Source organism: Uranotaenia lowii, chromosome 1 (assembly GCF_029784155.1).
Source record: "Uranotaenia lowii strain MFRU-FL chromosome 1, ASM2978415v1, whole genome shotgun sequence".
Taxonomy (NCBI): Eukaryota; Metazoa; Arthropoda; class Insecta; order Diptera; family Culicidae; genus Uranotaenia; species Uranotaenia lowii.
The window spans coordinates 45,768,625-45,788,058 of NC_073691.1; the positions used below are offsets into that span (position 1 = coordinate 45,768,625).

Below are 19,434 nucleotides of genomic sequence, written 5' to 3' on the forward strand. Positions count from 1 at the left end.
CGGAGAGGTTTGTGTGGTCAACCCCGAGTCTTTATGATAAGAGGTCGGGTCCCGAGTCGTAAGAGGAGGGATCAGGCCCCTTACCAACAAGAGGAGGGGTACAAGTGGTCACCTCGAGTCATTACGAGGAGAGGCCAGATTTCAAGTCGTTAGAGGAGAGATCGGGCCTTGAATCGTGCAGAGGAGAGGTAAACCTCGAGTCGATGCGAGGAGGGGTCGGATCTCAAGTCGTTAGAGGAGAGATCAGGCCTCAAGTCGCGAAGAGGAGAGGTTTGTGTGGGAATCTCGAGTCATTGCGAGGAGATGTCGGTTCTCAAGTCGTTAGAGGAGAGTTCAGGCGTCGAGTCGTAAGGATGAGAGGTTTTGCTGAAAGTGGTCTCGTTAATGAGTATTGCATTTGAGCGCATTAGCGCGAATAGACCTCCCACTATTGAAGCATAGTGTACTAAACAGTTCGAGGTGGGAACCAGGTCTGCGGCCCCAGGTGGAGTTTAGGGAGTAGGGGGTATACACGGAGTATATCATGAGTCTGCCCATTGTACCCATGGACCCAGAGTAGCAAACTGGGGGGACGCGGTGGCCCGCCGTGCCTTGGAATACAATCCGTAAACCGGGATTTACCACCTGTGGTTACCAACTAAAAAAAAAAAGAGGAGAAGAAAGGAGGGGTTTCCATGTAATTTTGTTGTAAAGCTTAAAAACTTTTCAACCAATGGAACAATATTTAATACAAGAAGATTTTTGGGAACGAAAAAATGGGTATGATTATTTAAGATCACGATCTCCGTTCAGCAGGGGGAAGGGAAGAATAGGGAGGGGGGGCTCTCTCAACAGCTTTTTAGCATAAATCCAGAACATATCAAGCAAAAAAAACATATTTTATCAGTTGGATTGTTTGCGTACGATTAATTTGAGATCCTCCTTTTTTTTGGGCGAAACAGATTAAAATTATCAAAGCTTTAACACAAATTTATAGATCAAGATTCAGAATATTAGTTTGAGTTATTTTTATATTGCAACTCAAGCTGCAGCTCTCATTTTTCTGCGGTTGCTCATGAATTATGTTATAATTTGATTTAAAATAATGCCAACAAAACATTAAAAATTTTAATAAATACTGAAAACATTATTCGATTGAAAGGTGTAGCAAAGCACACCGGGTCAGCTAGTCCATAATAAAGGTCGCTGTTTGACAAGAAGTTGTCAAAAGATACAGAAAGAGAAGCTAAAAAACATGAGAAAACTAGAAATGAACCTTGGTTCGTGTGTTTTCGATCTAAAGTAGCTATTAACAATTAGGTCCGAAACTTACCACCATTCTGGATTTATTCTTTTTAGAAAAAATGATTCTATGTAAAGTAGAAATGAAGAATTATTATAAACTTAAGGCGGCGTTTGGAAAAATGACAACAAATCGATAAATATGTTCAATACTTACAACCGAAAAAGTACTGAAATTAAATTACTTAGCCCATGTTTTAATGCATAGTTTGACGAGAAATGTTTAAAAAAAGCCTTCCAAATGATAAAGTAGAACTAAAATAATATGTAAATAATCATAAACTGGACTTCAGTAAATTTATCGTCGAAAAATGAGTTTAAATTTAAAATTAAATAATGGTTACCATTACAATGTTAAAAGAAAGATAAGACAGTGAGACTACCAGTAGAAGTCTTACGCTTCTGAATCGCCTATGGGAAAATTGATCACCCCAATGGAAAAGTTGATCTTTTTGGTTTTTTTTTTAAATACCACGGAATAGAAATTTTTGTTATTTCAAGGGTATTATAGACTATTTAGGAAAAGGAAAAGATATAAGATTTTATAGAAATTCGAGCGTTTTCGCGTGTTTTTACGCATTTTTTCGGCTTGTGGAGGGGGAAGGGTGTGATCATAACGATCAGCCCCCCCCCCCCCTCCCCCCCTCATAGGCCCGCGCATGGTTCAGGCTAATGTTTTAAAATATTCAAACTTGGATCAGTTTAAAAAACAAAGTTTTTATTTTAAGCCCTTGCTTTATTTAATTTTATTTTTAATCAACTGGGTGAAATTTCAGATTTTTTTTATCTACATTTTCATCCTTCTCTGATTTAATATATGTTAACTACAAATGAATCCGTCAGCGAAACTTTTTTTTTTTTGTAGAGAAATGAATCCAACTTAGATGAAATTTCAGGGACTAGATAAGAGAAAATCGATGTTGAAAAACATGCGAAAATAATTCGCCTTGTCTCCCGGTGAGACTTGAACCCACATCTTGCGCCTCTCCTATCTAGTCCCTGAAATTTCATCTAAGTTGGATTCATTTCTCTACAAAAAAAAAAAAGTTTCGCTGACTGAATGTTTGAGTCAAGACCCATCTCTGGGTCGCAATTTAAAAATAGAAATAAGGCGGTGCCAAACACCGAAATTGGCTAGATATCCAAATACGGCTAACGCATCATTTCTTATCATAACTGACAACCCGTGCAGGATATGAGAAGGCAATGCAAATTTTGCCGTGCCTAAAAATGTCCAAACTTGATTCCAACTACCGTAAGATGAAATGATGGGAATAGAAATAGACCAAGAAAAATGATTATGATCACATGGGAGAACTATTCCCTTCATTCCGATAGACATCGACACTCAACTAGAGTGTCCATTTCCCGGCCATTTTCTCGTTCCCGGGAATCGGGAAATCTGTTGGCCTGTTTCCCGGGAATTCCCGGGATCCCGGGAAATATTCATAAACATATAAAATGTATGCACTTTGATTCAAATATACATAGCTTATCGAACATTTCGTACATGCAAGCCCTTAATTTGTTCAAAATATACTATTGATAAGGTTTTTAAACTTATTTTTAATCAAATAAATCAACAATTATAAATTAAAAACAATCAAACGAACTATAAAATAATCTGAATATGTCAAATGAAGAATTCGTTCATGCAATAAGGGGTTAATAAAAAAAAATCTTTTTATTTGTTTGATTATTCCAACCTTTTTTCGTTTTTCTGAACACTTTACATATATGCTCTTCATATGAGAAAAAAAAGAATGTATTCTTCATTTTTAAGTTTTGAAATTTATCTGGGTTTCAAAGCCAGAGGGAAACAAGTGCTTAAATGTTACTTTCGAGAAAACACAATCTGCCTACCTGCTGCACGATTTTTCATATATTTTTCGAAGTGTTGTGGGTTTCTGTTCAATGAAAACGGTGTGGAAATACATCTAATCTTTTTAAATTTATATATTTGAATAGAAAAAATTGCACAAAATGGCTGTAAAATGTTACTGCTACAGGAAACGGTATATTCTCAATAAGTTTTGTATGACTACATTTTCAAAAATAATTATAAGAATGGTTCCGGAGGCTATCAGGCTTTTCCAGAGAAATAATTTCATACATGTCGGGAATGAAACTATGATTCCCGGGAATTGGGAATTCCCGAGTTTTTCAAATTCCCGGGAATTCCCGCCCGGGAAATCCCGGGACAGACACTCTACACTCAACCAGTATAATATTCATACGCCAGGTTGGTCTCCTGTAGTAGAATGTTCATACATGGGCCCCGGAGAGGCGCAAGATGTGGGTTCAAGTCTCACCGGGAGACAAGGCGAATTTTTTTCGCATGTTTTTCAACATCGATTTTCTCTTATCTAGTCCCTGAAATTTCATCTAAGTCTGATTCATTTCTCTACAAAAAAAAAAAAAAGTTTCGCTGACTGAATGTTTGAGTCGAGACCCATCTCTGGGTCGCAATTTAAAAAAAAGTAAACTACAAAATTTTAGAAACAGCAAGGAAAATTGGGCATTAAAAAACATTTAAATGTGTTTTCTAGAAATTGACCTCACTGTCGTTCCAAGCAAATTGTCGCCAAAAAAACGCGATTGAGGTTTCAGCTATATTTTTTTTATTTTTCTCTCGAACTAAAAACTCACCGACAGTTTTTCCGTGGTGAACAGTTTAAGTTAATTTTATCCACAATGTTTTCTTTAAAGAAAAATGCATTTCCTACAACAAACGGAAAATTAGAACCAAAAATGCTTCGTGTGACACTTTTGCGTAGAATCAGAACGCATACCAATGCTACTTCTACGAAAAACTGTCACACGGCTACACTTTTTCTATCATTTTAAAAGCTCGAATAATGTCTATTTTACCCAAAAAATCAAGTGGAACCGTAATTTGAGAAATATGTTCCTACTTTCTTGTATAAATGTATATAGTGAAGTATCAATCTTGGAAGTAATGCTTACCGAAAAAAGTTACTGAAAATGTTATTCATTAAGGCTATTCGCTACTCCCTCACTCTCTATTTTAGTATTTTTTTTCGATGAATAACATTATATTCAACAGCTTAAACTCATCCAAAAAGACTTTTTTGTTCAAATTTGCATTTTTCATAGAATTTCCTCTAGTGTGACATTCTTGCGTAGAAATATCAATATGGAGGCAACCACCTTGAAAAAAATTTCGTATAAGTTCAGAACAATTGCCTCTGTTCGTTTTAAGATTCTTGCTGAAGTAACACCTTTCGGGTCTCTGTTCGTAATTTTTTTTTCATTGTAATCGAAACTAGTGTTGAAAATAAAACAATGAAATATTCTTCGATTTTTTTCTGGAATATATCTTATTACCCTTTGTAGTATCAGAACAACTATACAATTTACAACTAAGCATGCCAACCTAGAAAGTAGAAAACATTCTAGCACAGACAAACAGACATGACACTTCGAAGAAAAACTATCAATTTTTTTGCAAAACTGCATGCATTGCCATCTGGTGTTGACATTGCCTATTATTACAAAATGCAGCCAGGAACCGGTTAGGAAAATTTTAAATCATCATGATACCCATGAAATCAAACTTTTCATTTAATATTGTAAACAAAAAGGCTGTTCTGAATTATTTTTGAGTTCATTAGTTCAAATTTGAAAGTGCTTTTACATTTAAAAACCTTACATTTAAAAACCTTGGTCGATAACTTAAGTAGTTATTATGATAATTTCAAGTACAAGTCAATTTATTTGCACAACGTTTTACAAATGTGTTTTGATAAGTGTGTTTCCATGTTTTTAAGGGGTGATCCCCAACTTTTGGCCGGCAGTGTACTTTTGATTGAGCCGGGAGAAAACCCAACAGATCAAAGCAAGCTTTTGCTCGTCGATACTCTGCATCACGTGTGTTCCACCTTTTTTTCTGTATTCTGCTTTGCGCTATACCTTTATTTTGGGTACGCTATGATATTTTCGGCATATAAAATAAAAATTTGAGCGAATTCGATTAGTCATTCCAGTTTCCATTGAACCGTCGTCGCGTTTAGACGTTCTTCTCTCGTGCAGTTTTTTACTCTCAGTTTCTTTCTCTCTCAGACATTCGTCTGATTCGAGTTTGTTCATTTTTATTATTTACGAGCTTGTGAAATCGGTCTGATTTTTGCTCAAGTGCTTGCTTAGTGTCTGAACCATCATGGGGGAACACTCCCCCCCTTGGGGTCGTACCCCACATCCTGCAAATTCAAACCGGAGACAGATCCCTCCGTGGATGGATCCCAACGGGGAACACGGAGATGTCCAGTTCCTACTGCTAAAACCTACCGATCCAGCCAAACTTCCTACCTACCCGTTTATAATATCTAAAACCGTCGAACTTGCCGCTGGTCAAATCGCCGGGGGACATCCAGTAGATAAAGGAAATGCCTATTTGCTGAAGGTCCGATCTCAACGTCAAGTCGAACAACTTTTGGCTGTTAATCAACTCGTCGATTCCACCCCTGTCTCAATCTCGCTTCACCCCACTTTCAACACCACCAAATGCGTTGTCACCTGCCGCGAGGCCGCCGGTGCTGACAATGATCAACTCGCCACCGATCTTGCCAGCCAGGGGGTGGTTAACGTATATCGTTTCATGAAAAAACTCAACGATAAGGAGCTTCCAACGGACACAATGGTTCTCACCATCCAGGGCTCAACAGTGCCAAGGTACATCCGATTCGGATTCATACAAACACCAACACGCCCGTACTATCCCAGGCCTATGTTGTGTTTGCAGTGTGGTGTTTTTGGTCATACCAAAAAACACTGCAAAAACACCGCCATATGTTTAGTATGCGGAGCTGATGAAGAACACACCAAATGTGAAAAGACCCCACTTTGCATCAACTGTCAAAACACCCACCCCACAAACAGTCGGGACTGTCCAAATTACAAACACGAGCAGGAAATCATCCGGATCAAAACCGACCTTGGTTTGAGCTACACAGAGGCAGCCAAGGAGCTTCGAAACCGACAGGGCTCAGCTAGCTCTGTCCAACAACGCCTTAACCGAACTCCAAATAACAGCATCATTGAAGACAAAGACCGTGTCATCCAGCAACTACAGGAACAAGTGGCCCTTCTTACAGCCAAGATAGTGCAATTGACCAGAAGGATAGTGGAACAACAGCAGGAAGAAGAAGACACACTTGAAGAATCCACGAGTGAAGCCAGTATGGAAAGCAGTCAATCAACCACCAGCCAAGTCTCCAGCTCAAAACGTTCTTGGAAAGCATCATCCGAAGATTCTCCCGCTAGCGATCCCACCAACAATGTAACCGATAGCAAAAAGAAGAAGAAGAGACAACGACGACCGGAAAACCAGAAACCTCAGCCCATAAACCCATCCCCAAACAGTAAACAGGTAAAATCTACACAAAACCGGTAAGTTCACCAGAATATTTTGCAAAATCAAAACTTTCATATCATCTCTATCATCTTCAACACAATGGCCAATCTTTCAACAAATAGAAATACCCAAAATCACTCCCCAAACCAACCCACTTTGAAAAAGTTTTTGAATTTTGCAATTCAATGGAATACCCGTGGACTCACCACTCGCCTTTCCGACATTCAAATTTTACTCAGTAATTTTTCTCCCACAATTTTCGCCCTACAAGATATACTGTCAAACTCGAATGTTTCACAAAATCTGATAAAAGGATACCAATTACATGTGGTATCTGACCAGACCTCAAGGCAAGGAGCTGGTCTGGCTATCAAAAATAACATCCCGTACAATCTGATTAACATCAACACTCCTTTACTAGCTGTCTGTGCCCGAGTTCTATCACCTTTTGAAATAACTGCAGTATCTCTATATATCCCACCCCAAATGTCCTATCATCAGTTCACTGAACACCTAGAAGATCTGTTCGACCAGCTCCCATCTCCTGTAATTGTCATGACTGATCCTAACGCCCACTCCACCAGTTGGGGCAGCACCCACACTAACAATAAAGGTTCATTCATTGAGGACCTAGTAATCCGCAGAAATTACACAATTCTAAATGATCAACATCCTACCAGAATCGACCCCGCTACAGGTAACATGTCTGCTCTTGATATTACTTTGGTATCTTGGGAACTCGGCCCCAAATTCGGTTGGTACACTCTCGATGACAGTTTTGGAAGTGATCACTTTCCCATACTAATTAAATACGAACATCCAACACCCAAAGTTGCTACCAGATCTCGTTGGAAATACGAGGAGGCTGATTGGTATGGATATCAACAAGACGTCGACAGATCCCTCGCTCAAAATCCTCCCCTTAGTTTACACTCATTCACTAAAACTATTCTAGAAGCCAGTTCCAAACATATTCCCCGAACTAGTGGTAGACCCGGCAAAAGCGCAGTCCCTTGGTGGTCCCCTGAAGTTCGAGACGCCGTAAAACTCCGACGTAAAAAGCTTCGTGCTGTTAGAAGAATCCCTTCGGACGACACACGCAAAGCTGCAGCCCTTGAGGACTATAAAGCCGCTAGATCGTCAGCCAAAAAAATCATAAAAGACGCAAAAACAAAATGTTGGAAACTCTTCACAGAAGAAATTAATCCAAACACTCCGGCAACAGTCCTTTGGTCAAAAATTAGAACACTTAACGGAGAAACACGTAAAAATACCTATCATCTTCTTTATAACAAACAGTACATCAACGATCCTGCTACTGTAGCCAATCAATTCTGCGAACATTTTTCCTCTATCTCTTCCTCTATCTCTCCCCTTTCAAACCCACCTTTAAATCCGTCTTTGAATGACGATAGATCTGATTACAATAGCCTATTCTCACTGAAAGAACTTGAGTTCGTCCTTCGCAAAGTCAAAGGACTCTCAGCTGGACCCGATGATATTGGCTATCCCTGCTACAAAAATCTATCACTATCTGGTAAAATAACATTCCTTGAAATCATTAATAAGATATGGTCCGAAGGTAAAATTCCCGACCAATGGAAAATAGGTCTAGTAATACCCATTCCTAAACCTAGGCAAAATCCCCATCTTATCGACAACTATCGCCCAATAACTCTCTTAGATTGTTCCGGTAAAATTATGGAACGGATGGTAAATCGACGTTTGCACACTTTTCTGGAGAAGAATAACATTCTCGATTCTCGGCAGTATGCCTTTCGAGCCGGAAGGTCGACTGACGATTATTTTGAAGATTTCGAATCAATCATTGACACTTGTTTGAACCAACATCACCACATTGAAGTCCTCTCGCTTGACGTGTCAAAAGCATTTGACAAAGTCGACCGCACAGCCATCATAAAACAGATGATAACTTGGAAGCTTGAAGGAAGGCTGTTAAATTACATCAAAGATTTTCTGTCAAATCGATTCATACATGTTCTTATTAATAATGTCCGTTCTCAAATCAAACCCGTCCATAATGGGGTCCCACAAGGCTCTGTCATAGCCCCTACCCTTTTCCTAATTGCTATTAACTCCCTTTTCCAAAACATCCCTGATAATATCAAAGCATTAGTCTACGCAGATGATGTCATTCTAATTTCAAATTCCCCTTTTGCCAGAATGGCACGCAAAAGATTGCAAACAGCTGTTAATCAGCTTGAACGATGGGCTCCATCTGTTGGTTTTCAATTCTCTCCAGCTAAATCTAACCTTCTACATCTCGGACCCAACCGAAAGAAACTTGGCAAACTTCCCCCACTTACTTTAAATGACTCTAACATCCCTCTTGTTCATTCCTTACGTCTGCTGGGCATTTGGATTGACGATAAACTCAATTTCAAGTGCCACATGAACAAAATCAGAAAGAATTCAACTAACAAAATTAACATCTTACGTATACTAACTAATAAAACCAGTTTCGCCCATCGAACCTCCCTATTTCGGTTCCTTCATGGTTGGCTTATTCCCTCCGTTTTGTATGGTATTGGATTTGTAAGCCGTACAATGGATGAAGTAATTAGAAGACTCGAACCGATCTACAACGAATGCGTACGTATCATAAGCTCCGCCTTCTGTACAAGTCCAATTCCGTCATTAATGGCTGAAAGCGGACAACTACCGCTGAAGTTTCTCGTCGCAAAGAATGTCTCTTCCAAAGCCCTAAGATCTCTTGCAAATGGTGGTTCTATAAGTTCACCAATGGTTCAAAGAACTAACTCTTTTATTCTTCAATTAACAGGTGAACCACTTCCCCCTGTTTGTCCTAGAAGCGGGCCATCTCTTAGACACTGGAATGATAGAGCCCCGAAAGTGGATATGTCGCTTAAACAACAGATCAAAGCTGGGGATTCGTCGCTGATCATCCTTCCTTGCTTCCGGAAATTGGTTATGGACAAGTTCCCTGAGTCTACCCAAATCTACACCGATGGCTCCAAAGCCAATAATGGCCATGTTGGTTGCGGTATCTACGATGGCCTATCAAACCGAAGTCTTCCTTTGCCAAACAGCTGTTCAGTGTTTAGTGCTGAAGCTTATGCCATGCTGGATGCCATACGAAACTCAAAACCAAATACCGTTATTTTTTCTGACTCGGCCAGCGTCCTGGCAGCGTTGGACGCAGGAAACCTAAAGCATCCCTGGATTCAGAACATCTCCGAGTTAGCCTCTCAACAGAACGATATCACTCTTTGTTGGGTTCCCGGCCATTCAGGTATACCCGGCAATGAAGCCGCCGATAAACTAGCTTCTGCTGGCACCACAATGGTTCCCTCTTTAACTCCGATCCCTCAACAAGATGCTACCCGCTTTGTCAAAAGTAAGATTATATCGGCCTGGGACACGGAATGGTCCTCAAACAATCATGCTAAACTGCGTGAAATTAAAAATACCACCGAGAGCTGGCTAGATAGACCTTGCAAAGTTGAAAGAACTGCTCTTACCAGACTCCGTATTGGGCACTCAAGGCTCACCCACGTGCATCTCATAACTAAAGATGACCCGCCTATCTGCCCCTCCTGCCAAACCCCAATTACTATTAAACATATCCTTACTTCTTGCCTCATATACCAACATCTCCGTTCTTCTTGTTCCCTCTCCCCTAGTCTTCGCCAAATACTTTCCAACTGCCCCGAAGAAGAGAAAAAATTAATTCAATTTCTTAAAAAATCAAAACTCCTCACTGAAATATGATTAAATGTTTGTTGTCCACTATCTTTCACTTTCCTTTCAACATAAATCTTGAAAAAGTACAAGATCTTCTCTTTAGCCAAATATTCACTATCCTTTCCCTTCTTACCTCTTTAAAAGAAAAAAAAAATACAAAAAAAAAAATACAAAAAAAAATACAAAAAAAAAAAATACAAAAAAAAAATACAAAAAAAAAAAAAAGAGCATATATATAGTTCACAAGCCACGACGGATTAGGGATGAATCATCCTACAGGATGAAAATCCCAGAAAAAAAAAAAAAAAAAAAAAAAAAAAGAATTCGATTAGTCGCCCAACAACTTTTGAACTTAACACATGCAATTTCTACTCGGGCTTGGCTTTATCGCTTTTGCGATAGTATAACAATGCTTAGGCGGCTGGTGCTAGAGCTTGTGACTATTTGGTTAACATATTGCAGTGTTAATGGGTTAAGGTTGACTACAAACGTCACTTGCGATAGCAACAAAAACTTAAATGAACCATATTTTTTATGTCTTTATTTGAGAGGTTTTCAGCCACAGGCTGGTTCACATCTGCGCGAACCAGAATAAGAATAACCAATAATTTACTTGTTGTTGAACCTTCGAGTTCTCGTTGATACAAACTTTCGAAAATTGTATATGAAAGGCACTATTATTCAATAATGACAAATTTGAAATAAAACATTGATCAAATTTTCGTAAAATCGATAGAAAAAAGATGTCGTAATTCTATGTTTATCTTGTGGTTGTGTCTAATATACAACCTCTCCAACTTTTTTTTTGTTTCGATTATAGTCGTTTTACCATCTTTATGGCATTCGCGACTTTATCAACGGTGCAGTAGGCGGATCGTTATTGAATAACTTATCCGGTACAACTGTGTTCGATGTTTGGGCTCGAACTCGCGGACATCGGCTCAGGAGACAACAGACTTGCCAACTGAGCTAAATCACAAACCCATAAAAATATTATATACAATTAAATTTCCTTAATTTGTGATTCTGTTAAAGCCTTAAATACTGAACAAGTTTTTTCAATTTTTTTAACAATTTGTTGTTTCGAGCTCGTTCGTTCGACTGACTCGTTATTTTTCCATTTTCCAAACCCTTAGTAAAAGCAAGTATTTAAAAATAAATTTTAAAATCTTTGAATGCTTTCGAAAATAGTTATGAATATGAGCATTATTTTAACAAATTCATTATCATCAAAATCTTCTCACATAATAACAAGTCCCATATATATGAAGCGTTTGGCAGGGAACTCTACGCTTTATTCCTTCCTTGTTCCTGTATCTTTCCCGTTTTCCATCACATGGTTGGCCTGGCCGTTGTAGTATCTGCAATGCAATGCATGTTTTATGTATCAGATACTATGTATTAAAGAAAAATGAGGAACAGAATTTTTTTTTTCATTTTTCAGAATGCATACAAGTTCTGGCCATGTTAATATTAGAAGAAAAAAAAGAAGTATAATTAAATTATCTTGAAACTACCAGCTTTCAAACAACATCATTTAAAATCGAAATATATATTGAGTAACTGAAATTAGCAGCGATTTAGACTACATTTTTAATTGTGCCGTTCACTGTAGTTTTATTTGCATGCGCATTTTTAATCCCGTTCGAAGTCAAGCGCTGAGCTGCTAGCACCTTCATTTGATTTATAAGTTAAATATAATGTGGCAGGTGGTTGACTGGACTAAAAATTCAAAGGACAAAAATGGAAACTATGTACAAGGTAAGCCAATTCAGGATTTCGGGTGCCAGAAGCGCCACGGTGCGCCTCTATTTATGTTCAAGGTGAGTTATTTGCTGCCAATGAGATGATCTTACGCTGCACCAGATGAATGAAACTTTTTTGTCTGATTATGGATTATCTTATGAATGATCTTCGTCACACCGGCTCGGGCGAAGATGCGGATGTCCTGTTGCGGTGCGGCGACGACAGCGCTAAATATGACTACTGTAGTGGTCGTGGTCGATGCGCGCTGTGATGCTTACATGTGCTTGCTCTTTGGCACGCGACTCCCGCTCCACGTACTTCCGGTGCTGGAACTCACGCAAGCTGCTGTCAGCAATCTGTTTCTCCTGAATTCGCTTCAACTGGTGGCTCCATAGCACCGGATGATCCTGGGGATTGTTGGAAACGCCGCCCATCTACCAGAGACAGCAGCAGCAGTGGCAGTAGTGAGGACTATTCTTGGAATGGAACTGACCCCAGTAGGAAACTCCCGGTGCCGGGGGATACCAGCTCTGTTGAGGCGGAAGCTGCTGTTCGAAGTTGGCGAAGACGTTCTCGAGGGCACTCACTCGCATCAGAAACGGATCCATCAGAGGATCCACGCGACGCGACACCGACGAACGAATCCTTATCGATTTTCACAGAACACAACCCGAAGGGGCAACAATTCACTTTTAACCCAGATCCGTCGGCCTCGTTTTGAAATTATTATTACCCTGGAATCCACTAGACAAAAACAACAACAACAACGGCACAGCTCAAATCAAATCACTTTCCCGCGCGCTTTCGATTGCACTGAGCCGCACACTTCCACTTCCCTTCTTTTTTTGTCCCCGGGGCCAGGTCACCCCGACTTTTGGGCGCAGAGCAGGACTTGCTAGGTCCTCCTGCGATAGCTTCAACGGTCCACGGAAGACTGGTGGAACCGATTCGACGGCACCCGGTCAAAATTTGCGCGCGAAAACTCGGCTCGAGGCGTCTCCTAGCCGTTGTGCCACTCCTAACAGCAACCGGAAGCTCGCGAAATCACACGCGAAACGAAAAAAAAAACAAACAAACGAATGGCAATGGTCCCCGTTCCTTTCTTTCCCTCTATAAGCTTTTGGATGGAATCTTCCCGGTGCACCATCGGCTTCAGTTGAGGAAGGGCAAACAAAGTTCTGCTGCGGGCTAGGGTGGTGGGAGGGCAATTTCGATCCAACAATGGCAAAAGCTCGCGCTAGTTTCCGTTAGGTCTGCTGAAACCTTCCGGTAAATCCTAAATCAAACACGGAGCCAAAGCTAAAGTTTTCCCACGTTGAGGAGGGTTAGGTTGAAAGGAAGGAAGGAAGGACAAGTGATTCGCGACTTTCGAGACGAACCTTGTAACGAGCCCGAGGTGTGGAAGGTTTCTTCCTTGAATGAGGATGAATTTGAGCAAAATGATTTCCATCAGAAATCTTTAGTTAGATTAGTGGCCATTTATGAATTATGAATTCTTGAAAGTCTATAATTAAATGAGGCTTTCAGAACGTGAAATTTAATCAAAGCGAGGTGATATAAATTTTCTCAATCGATTACCTAACATTAATATTACGTAAGGATTTCTTAATATATACTAAAGCGTGTATTATGAAAAACGCGAAGCTTAAAAAAAATTCCGCGAAATTAACGCACGGATTACGTTTAATGAAGGAAGCTTTAATGAACGCTTTTTTTTGTTTTGCGCTTTTTAAGTTTACGAGTTTATCAGTCACTTTCCATATCCTGTTCCAAATTCAGCAGTAAAAGCATCCCCTTTTAGATTGACCGCCACTTCCCCGTCTTACTCTAGTGACTTTGGGATTGGAATGATCAGTTCTCGAAAACTTGCCTCGCCCAACCCCAAGGGAAATGCCATTCCGTTGAAACTCACATCTCGTGTCGCCAATGCCGTTCCAGTTTGCATTTCCTTCATGTGAACGTAGAATAGGTTTCCTTGAAGCAACGTAGCCAATAAAAGCAAGTTGAATTGCAAACTTGACACAAATAACAGCTTCAATTTCAATACATTCCTCTAATGACTCCTTCCTTCAAAGCCATCATCCATCCCTGAGTCTTTGCACTTTCAACACCAAGTGGCACCTCCAAATCAACAAGGCTTGAAAAATATTCCTCCTTGCAAGCCTGAGCAATTTGCCCGCCTGTTGCCGAAAACTCCACATCCGAAAGATTTCCAGCAAACTTCCGCTTCTCCATCAGTTGGTTGGTCTTCGTAGCCAAAACCGTATATTCAACGCTGTAAATGGCTGTAACCGTTCCATTTTTGTTCCTCCGCCAACAAACGAGCCTTCAAACTTCAAAATTGAATCTTGATATCCGGGAGATTTTCCAATGCCGTGGTGATAACATCGTACGATGCCGGGAGCGAAATGAACAACTGGCTCACCTGGTCCAGTTCCGTCAGATTTATTTATTTATTTATTTATTTATTTATTAAGTCAAACTATGTAGACTACAATACTTAAAACTACTTAAAACTAATGTAAGCTATTTTGTTGTTCTATGAAGTTGTTTTTGAATGCCTTTTTTAATTGTGTTTTGTTCATCGCTACGTCTATAATTTCACTTTGTAAATTGTATTTGTACATCATTTGATTAATAGGTTGATGTTTTGCATAGTCTTTGTCGTAAAGTTTAATGTAGAACAAATGTTTATTTCTTAATGGACGGGAGGGTGCGTAAAAATTTAGTTTTGAAAGTAATTCAGGACTGTCTATTCTTTGTGTAACAACATCATTTACAAATGCAATTTGGGAAAATTCTCTGCGTTTACTGAGAGGTTCTATATCAATAAGCTTACAACGAGATTCATACGATGGCAGAGGAAAAGTGGTCCAATTTATTTTACGTAGCGCATATAACAAAAATTGTTTTTGAACTGATTCGAGACGTTGCTCGTGAATATTTGAATAAGGATTCCATATGATGCTACAATACTCCAGTATCGAACGAACATAGGATATATTAAGCTTGCCAGATTGCCCGGTTTTATCCGGGTTTGCCCGGATATTTGATGCAAAATTTCGATAAAGTCCGGTCCGGCCCGGTTGCCCGGATATCGAGAAAAAAGTCCGGATATTGCCCGGATTTTTTCACAATTTTCACAAAGAAACCAAAAAACAATCAAAGTTTTTGAGTAAGTTTCAGCAAAATCGATTAACGGTATGGAAATTTTCAACGGTTGTTCCAAAAAATTTCGCTGATTTACTTTTATAAACCTTTAAATATTTAAGTGTTTCAAAAAGTTTTTGGAAGTCTGCAATTACATTAATAAAATATTAATTTCATTTTTTTCCATTTTTTACTTTGCCCTTGCTCCACCTAAATTTTGCCCGGTTTTTGCCCGGTTTTTTTATTTGAAAAATTGAAATCCACGCCCGGATTTTGCCAGGTTTTTTTGAAAAAATGCCCGGAATTGCTAGGCCCGGATGGGAGTGGAAAAAATTCTGGCAACCTTAGGATATATAAAGTGATTTTATGGTGTATGGGTCTTGAAAGTGTTTGCTGAAACGTTTTACAAATCCTAGCATGCAATTTGCTTTATTGATGATATTGTTCTGATGTTCTACAAACGTGAGTTTTGAATCCAGTATGACGCCAAGATCCCTTACAATTTTGCATTTTTGTACTGGTTGATTGCCTAATTTTGTTTCAATGATGGGGTAACTTTGCTTTCTGCTAAATGATATAGAGTTGCATTTTTTAACATTCAATTGAAGTAAACTTTTGTTGCACCATTCAAAGAAAACATTGATTTCGTTTTGAAATGTTTCAACATCTTCGGTTGTTTTTATTTTCAGAAATAGTTTAATATCGTCGGCGTATATTAGGTATTCAATCCGTTTTAGAATAAAGGAAATGTCGTTAACGAACAGTATGAAAAGGAGAGGTCCTAAATGAGACCCCTGAGGCACACCAGAGGTCACAGCTACAGATTTAGATAATTCGTTTTGGAAACGAACGATTTGTGTTCGATCAGTTAAATATGATTGTAACCAGGAGAGAAGATTTGGATGAAAGCCAATTTTTTTTAATTTGAAGATTAAAAGGGGTATGTCAATGCGATCAAAGGCTTTGCTAAAGTCGGTATAAATAGCCTCAACATGAAAGCCTTTGCTCATAGAATCGATAACGTATGTAACGAATTCGAGAAGATTTGATGCTGTAGAGCGCCCTTTGAAGAAACCATGTTGTTTACTCGTTATAATATTTTTTACTTGTTGATAAATTTTTTCATTTATTATTGATTCAAAGAGTTTTGGGATGCAAGACAAAATAGCTATTCCTCTATAATTTCGTACATCTGATTTTTTTCCGGACTTGAAAATCGGAATTAAAAAAGATTTTTTCCAAAATTTGGGTACTTTTCTATAATTTAATGACATATTAAAAAGAATCAGAAGAGGCTCTGTCAATTCGGCCGCCAAGTTTTTAAGAAAACATGGGGGAAGTCCATCAGGCCCTGCTCCTTTGGAAGCATCAAGTTTTCTAAGTCCTTCGGAAACATTATTGTAATCAATTTCATTGACCTGAATGTCACACGCTAAATCTGGAATGATTGAAAAGTATTCCCTATCTCGGTCAGCCTCAGTGAAAGAAGTGTACACTTCTTGAAAAAATGTTGCAAATAAGTTAGAAATTTCCAGTGGATTATTTCCAATGCTTCCGTCAAGTGTCAATTGAGTAGGGAAGTTTGAATTCTTCATCTGCTTTTTAGTATAGCCAAAGAACGCTTTTGGGTTTTGTTTAATTTCTTTTTCAATTTTCTGATTGTATTTTTCAAAAGAACTTTTTATACATGAATTAAGCTGGTTGCATAAATTTATATAATTTTGATGATTTGTAACACTTCTATCACTTCTGTAGACTTTATGAGCTTTTTGCTTCCTATTTTGTAAGTTTTTCAAATCCTTGTTATACCAGACAGGGTGTTTAGAGCTGTAGGACCTTCTTTTAAATTTTGAAGGAACATAACTGTTTATTAGATTAATCATTATGTTATAAAAGGTTTCTACTGTTGTATCAACATTTCCTTCATTCTTCAATACACTTGACCACTCTATATTAATTAGTTCTAGTTTCAATAGTTCGAAGTTTGAATTCTGATAGTCTGGCATTTCCTCGTATTCCCAGTCGCGAGGTTTGGCACAGTTATGGATAAAGAGCGAGTATTCTATCGCTTTGTGAAATGCTTCGTTCTTGGTTCTTGGTTCAAGCAAAGGGGTGACTGGTTTTGCTGCAACTGCGTCGTGAATCGACCGTAGTTCATCAATCAGGTCCACGTTACTCGATGGGTTTTGGACGGTTGCCCTTAGTGCATTAAGTTCCAAGGCAATGGACTGGAGCGAAGGAGTAAGCTCCTGTTCTAAATTGGAGAAGCAATTTTTGTGCTGCTCCTCCACCATGGACATAAGGCAATTTTGATGGCCTGAGATCATTTCTTCCAGCATTTCGAAGGTTTGCGCCATCTTCTTTTTATGTGCGTCGAAAGTTGACACGTATTGCTCTTTCATAGACGATGAGAGCGTGTCAAATAAATTATCTGCTGACGGAGATGGTCGCATGGCCGCTTTTATCAATGAGGAGAGTTCATTCTTTTGGATACTTATTTGATTCGAGAGTGTATCGATACCCTCAATCAAAGTTTCAATATATGACAATTTTGAAACCTTAGAGCTCAACTTCTCATGTGCCGTATTTTGCAATTTGAGCTGCTCCAATATTTGTGTTTGCTGGGTCATCATTTTTGTATGGTCAATCTGCTCGTTCATTGAAAGTTGGCAGTCATGGCACACCGGGAGCATGAACCGCCTAATCGATTCTTCACAATTCCGCTGCACTCCAATACAGGCAGCATGGTACCTTCGGTGGCATGGTCCAGTACACGTCCAAAGGTGGACGCTATCAACGATATTACATGTGGCGATATGGCACGGCATGTTTCTATAACACTTTTTTATAAACTTTTGAAAAAAAAAAAAAATTATACTGACGAAGGCACTTCGAGCACTAGACGGCTATGGCCCCAGTGACCTTAAGTTGCCGAACCAACTCGTCGGATTTCCGGAAGAGGTCCTTCAGGGCGGTTCCTTCGACCATCCGTAGAAGATCCAAGGATCGTCAAATGTTGGTTGAGCCGCAAAACCATTCTTGGCAAACCTATTGGCCAACGAAGTCCACATCGCATTGGCCGTCGATTCATCCCGGACGTATTCCAGCTGGCTATCGGCGATGAAAGCCACCAACAACGCCTTGGCCTTTTCGTCTATCTGCATGAAGGCCATTTTCTTCGCTGTCGTTGTCTTCTTCGCTGGTGGCGTGCCGTACACCATTGCACAGTGGTTCAAAAGGGCTCAAAGTGTAACTTTTTTCCTAGTGCTTTTGACCTTATTCTTGTTTAAGGTGTATCTATCGTTCGTTCGAAAGGATAATTTCGATCGAATTCGAAAAAGCTATTCATGTTTTCGTTCGAATGCGATACGTTCAATGTTGATTTTACCAGATCAAGTTCGAAAAATTAAAGCACCGGATTGGTCAAAATGACGTTTCTTGACAGAAAACTTACTGTTACAAATGGTTTTTTTAAATGTTGATTTATGATTTTTTTCTGACTGCTCGGATGGATTACGGTTAAAATCGGTCGGAACGGACAAAACGGAAGAAGGGACGACAGTTTCGTGTGTGTTAAGTAATTCCGTTTTCTCCTCCGCGCACTTCTTATTTATGTCCAGATCTAAGAGTAGAGTGATCGGTTCAATCTATCTTCCCAGTCACCAGGAGTATGTCAGGAAAGCAACCAGACAATTAAAAGCATCCCATGGAGCTCAAGAAGCTGATTCCGGCAACGATTTTTTTATGTCATCGTTATCAGCAGCAACTAACGGCAGTCAAACACCCTTATTCTTGTTTACGGCGCCTCTGGCTTTCGTTCGAACGAATACTTTAGATCGAGTTCGCAAAAGCTATTGTGAATTTAAATAAAAGTTTCAGAAACGTCGCTGGTGAACTGGCAACAAAGCACAGACTTCCGACAATCTAGTACCTCACTTTTCTTTGTCGGAAGTCTTTCGAAAGTCGGAAGTCCTGACTTCCGATGTAAAATTTAGTGCTGGCGCTATTATATTCTGTTTTCGTTCGTATGCGATACGTTCGCTGTTGGTGTTACCCGATGAAATTCGAAGTTTCTAGACAGCCCTTGGCAGGCAAATGACGGTTCTTGGTGTAAACATTACAGTATTTTCTCTTGTGGAACTTTATTCATCGGGCAG

The 19,434-nt window shown here is 39.3% G+C and overlaps 1 protein-coding gene across 6 annotated transcripts in view; it reads right to left on the bottom strand.

The window, feature by feature from the left end:
* Positions 1-13,064, bottom strand: part of LOC129753273 (uncharacterized) — a 60,854-nt gene extending 47,790 nt beyond the window's left edge. For 5 of the 6 annotated variants that reach the window (XR_008738922.1, XM_055749094.1, XM_055749082.1 and 2 more), the window contains exon 1: positions 12,406-13,064. Coding sequence is in view for 4 of the 6 variants with exons in the window: in XM_055749094.1 (XP_055605069.1) it covers positions 12,406-12,561 (156 nt within the window). In the remaining 2 variants the exon portion in view is untranslated. Of the gene's footprint in view, positions 1-12,237; positions 12,272-12,405 lie in introns of those variants that run through there. The other variant, XM_055749108.1, reaches the window with a different exon arrangement.
* Positions 13,065-19,434: the final 6,370 nt, after the last annotated feature.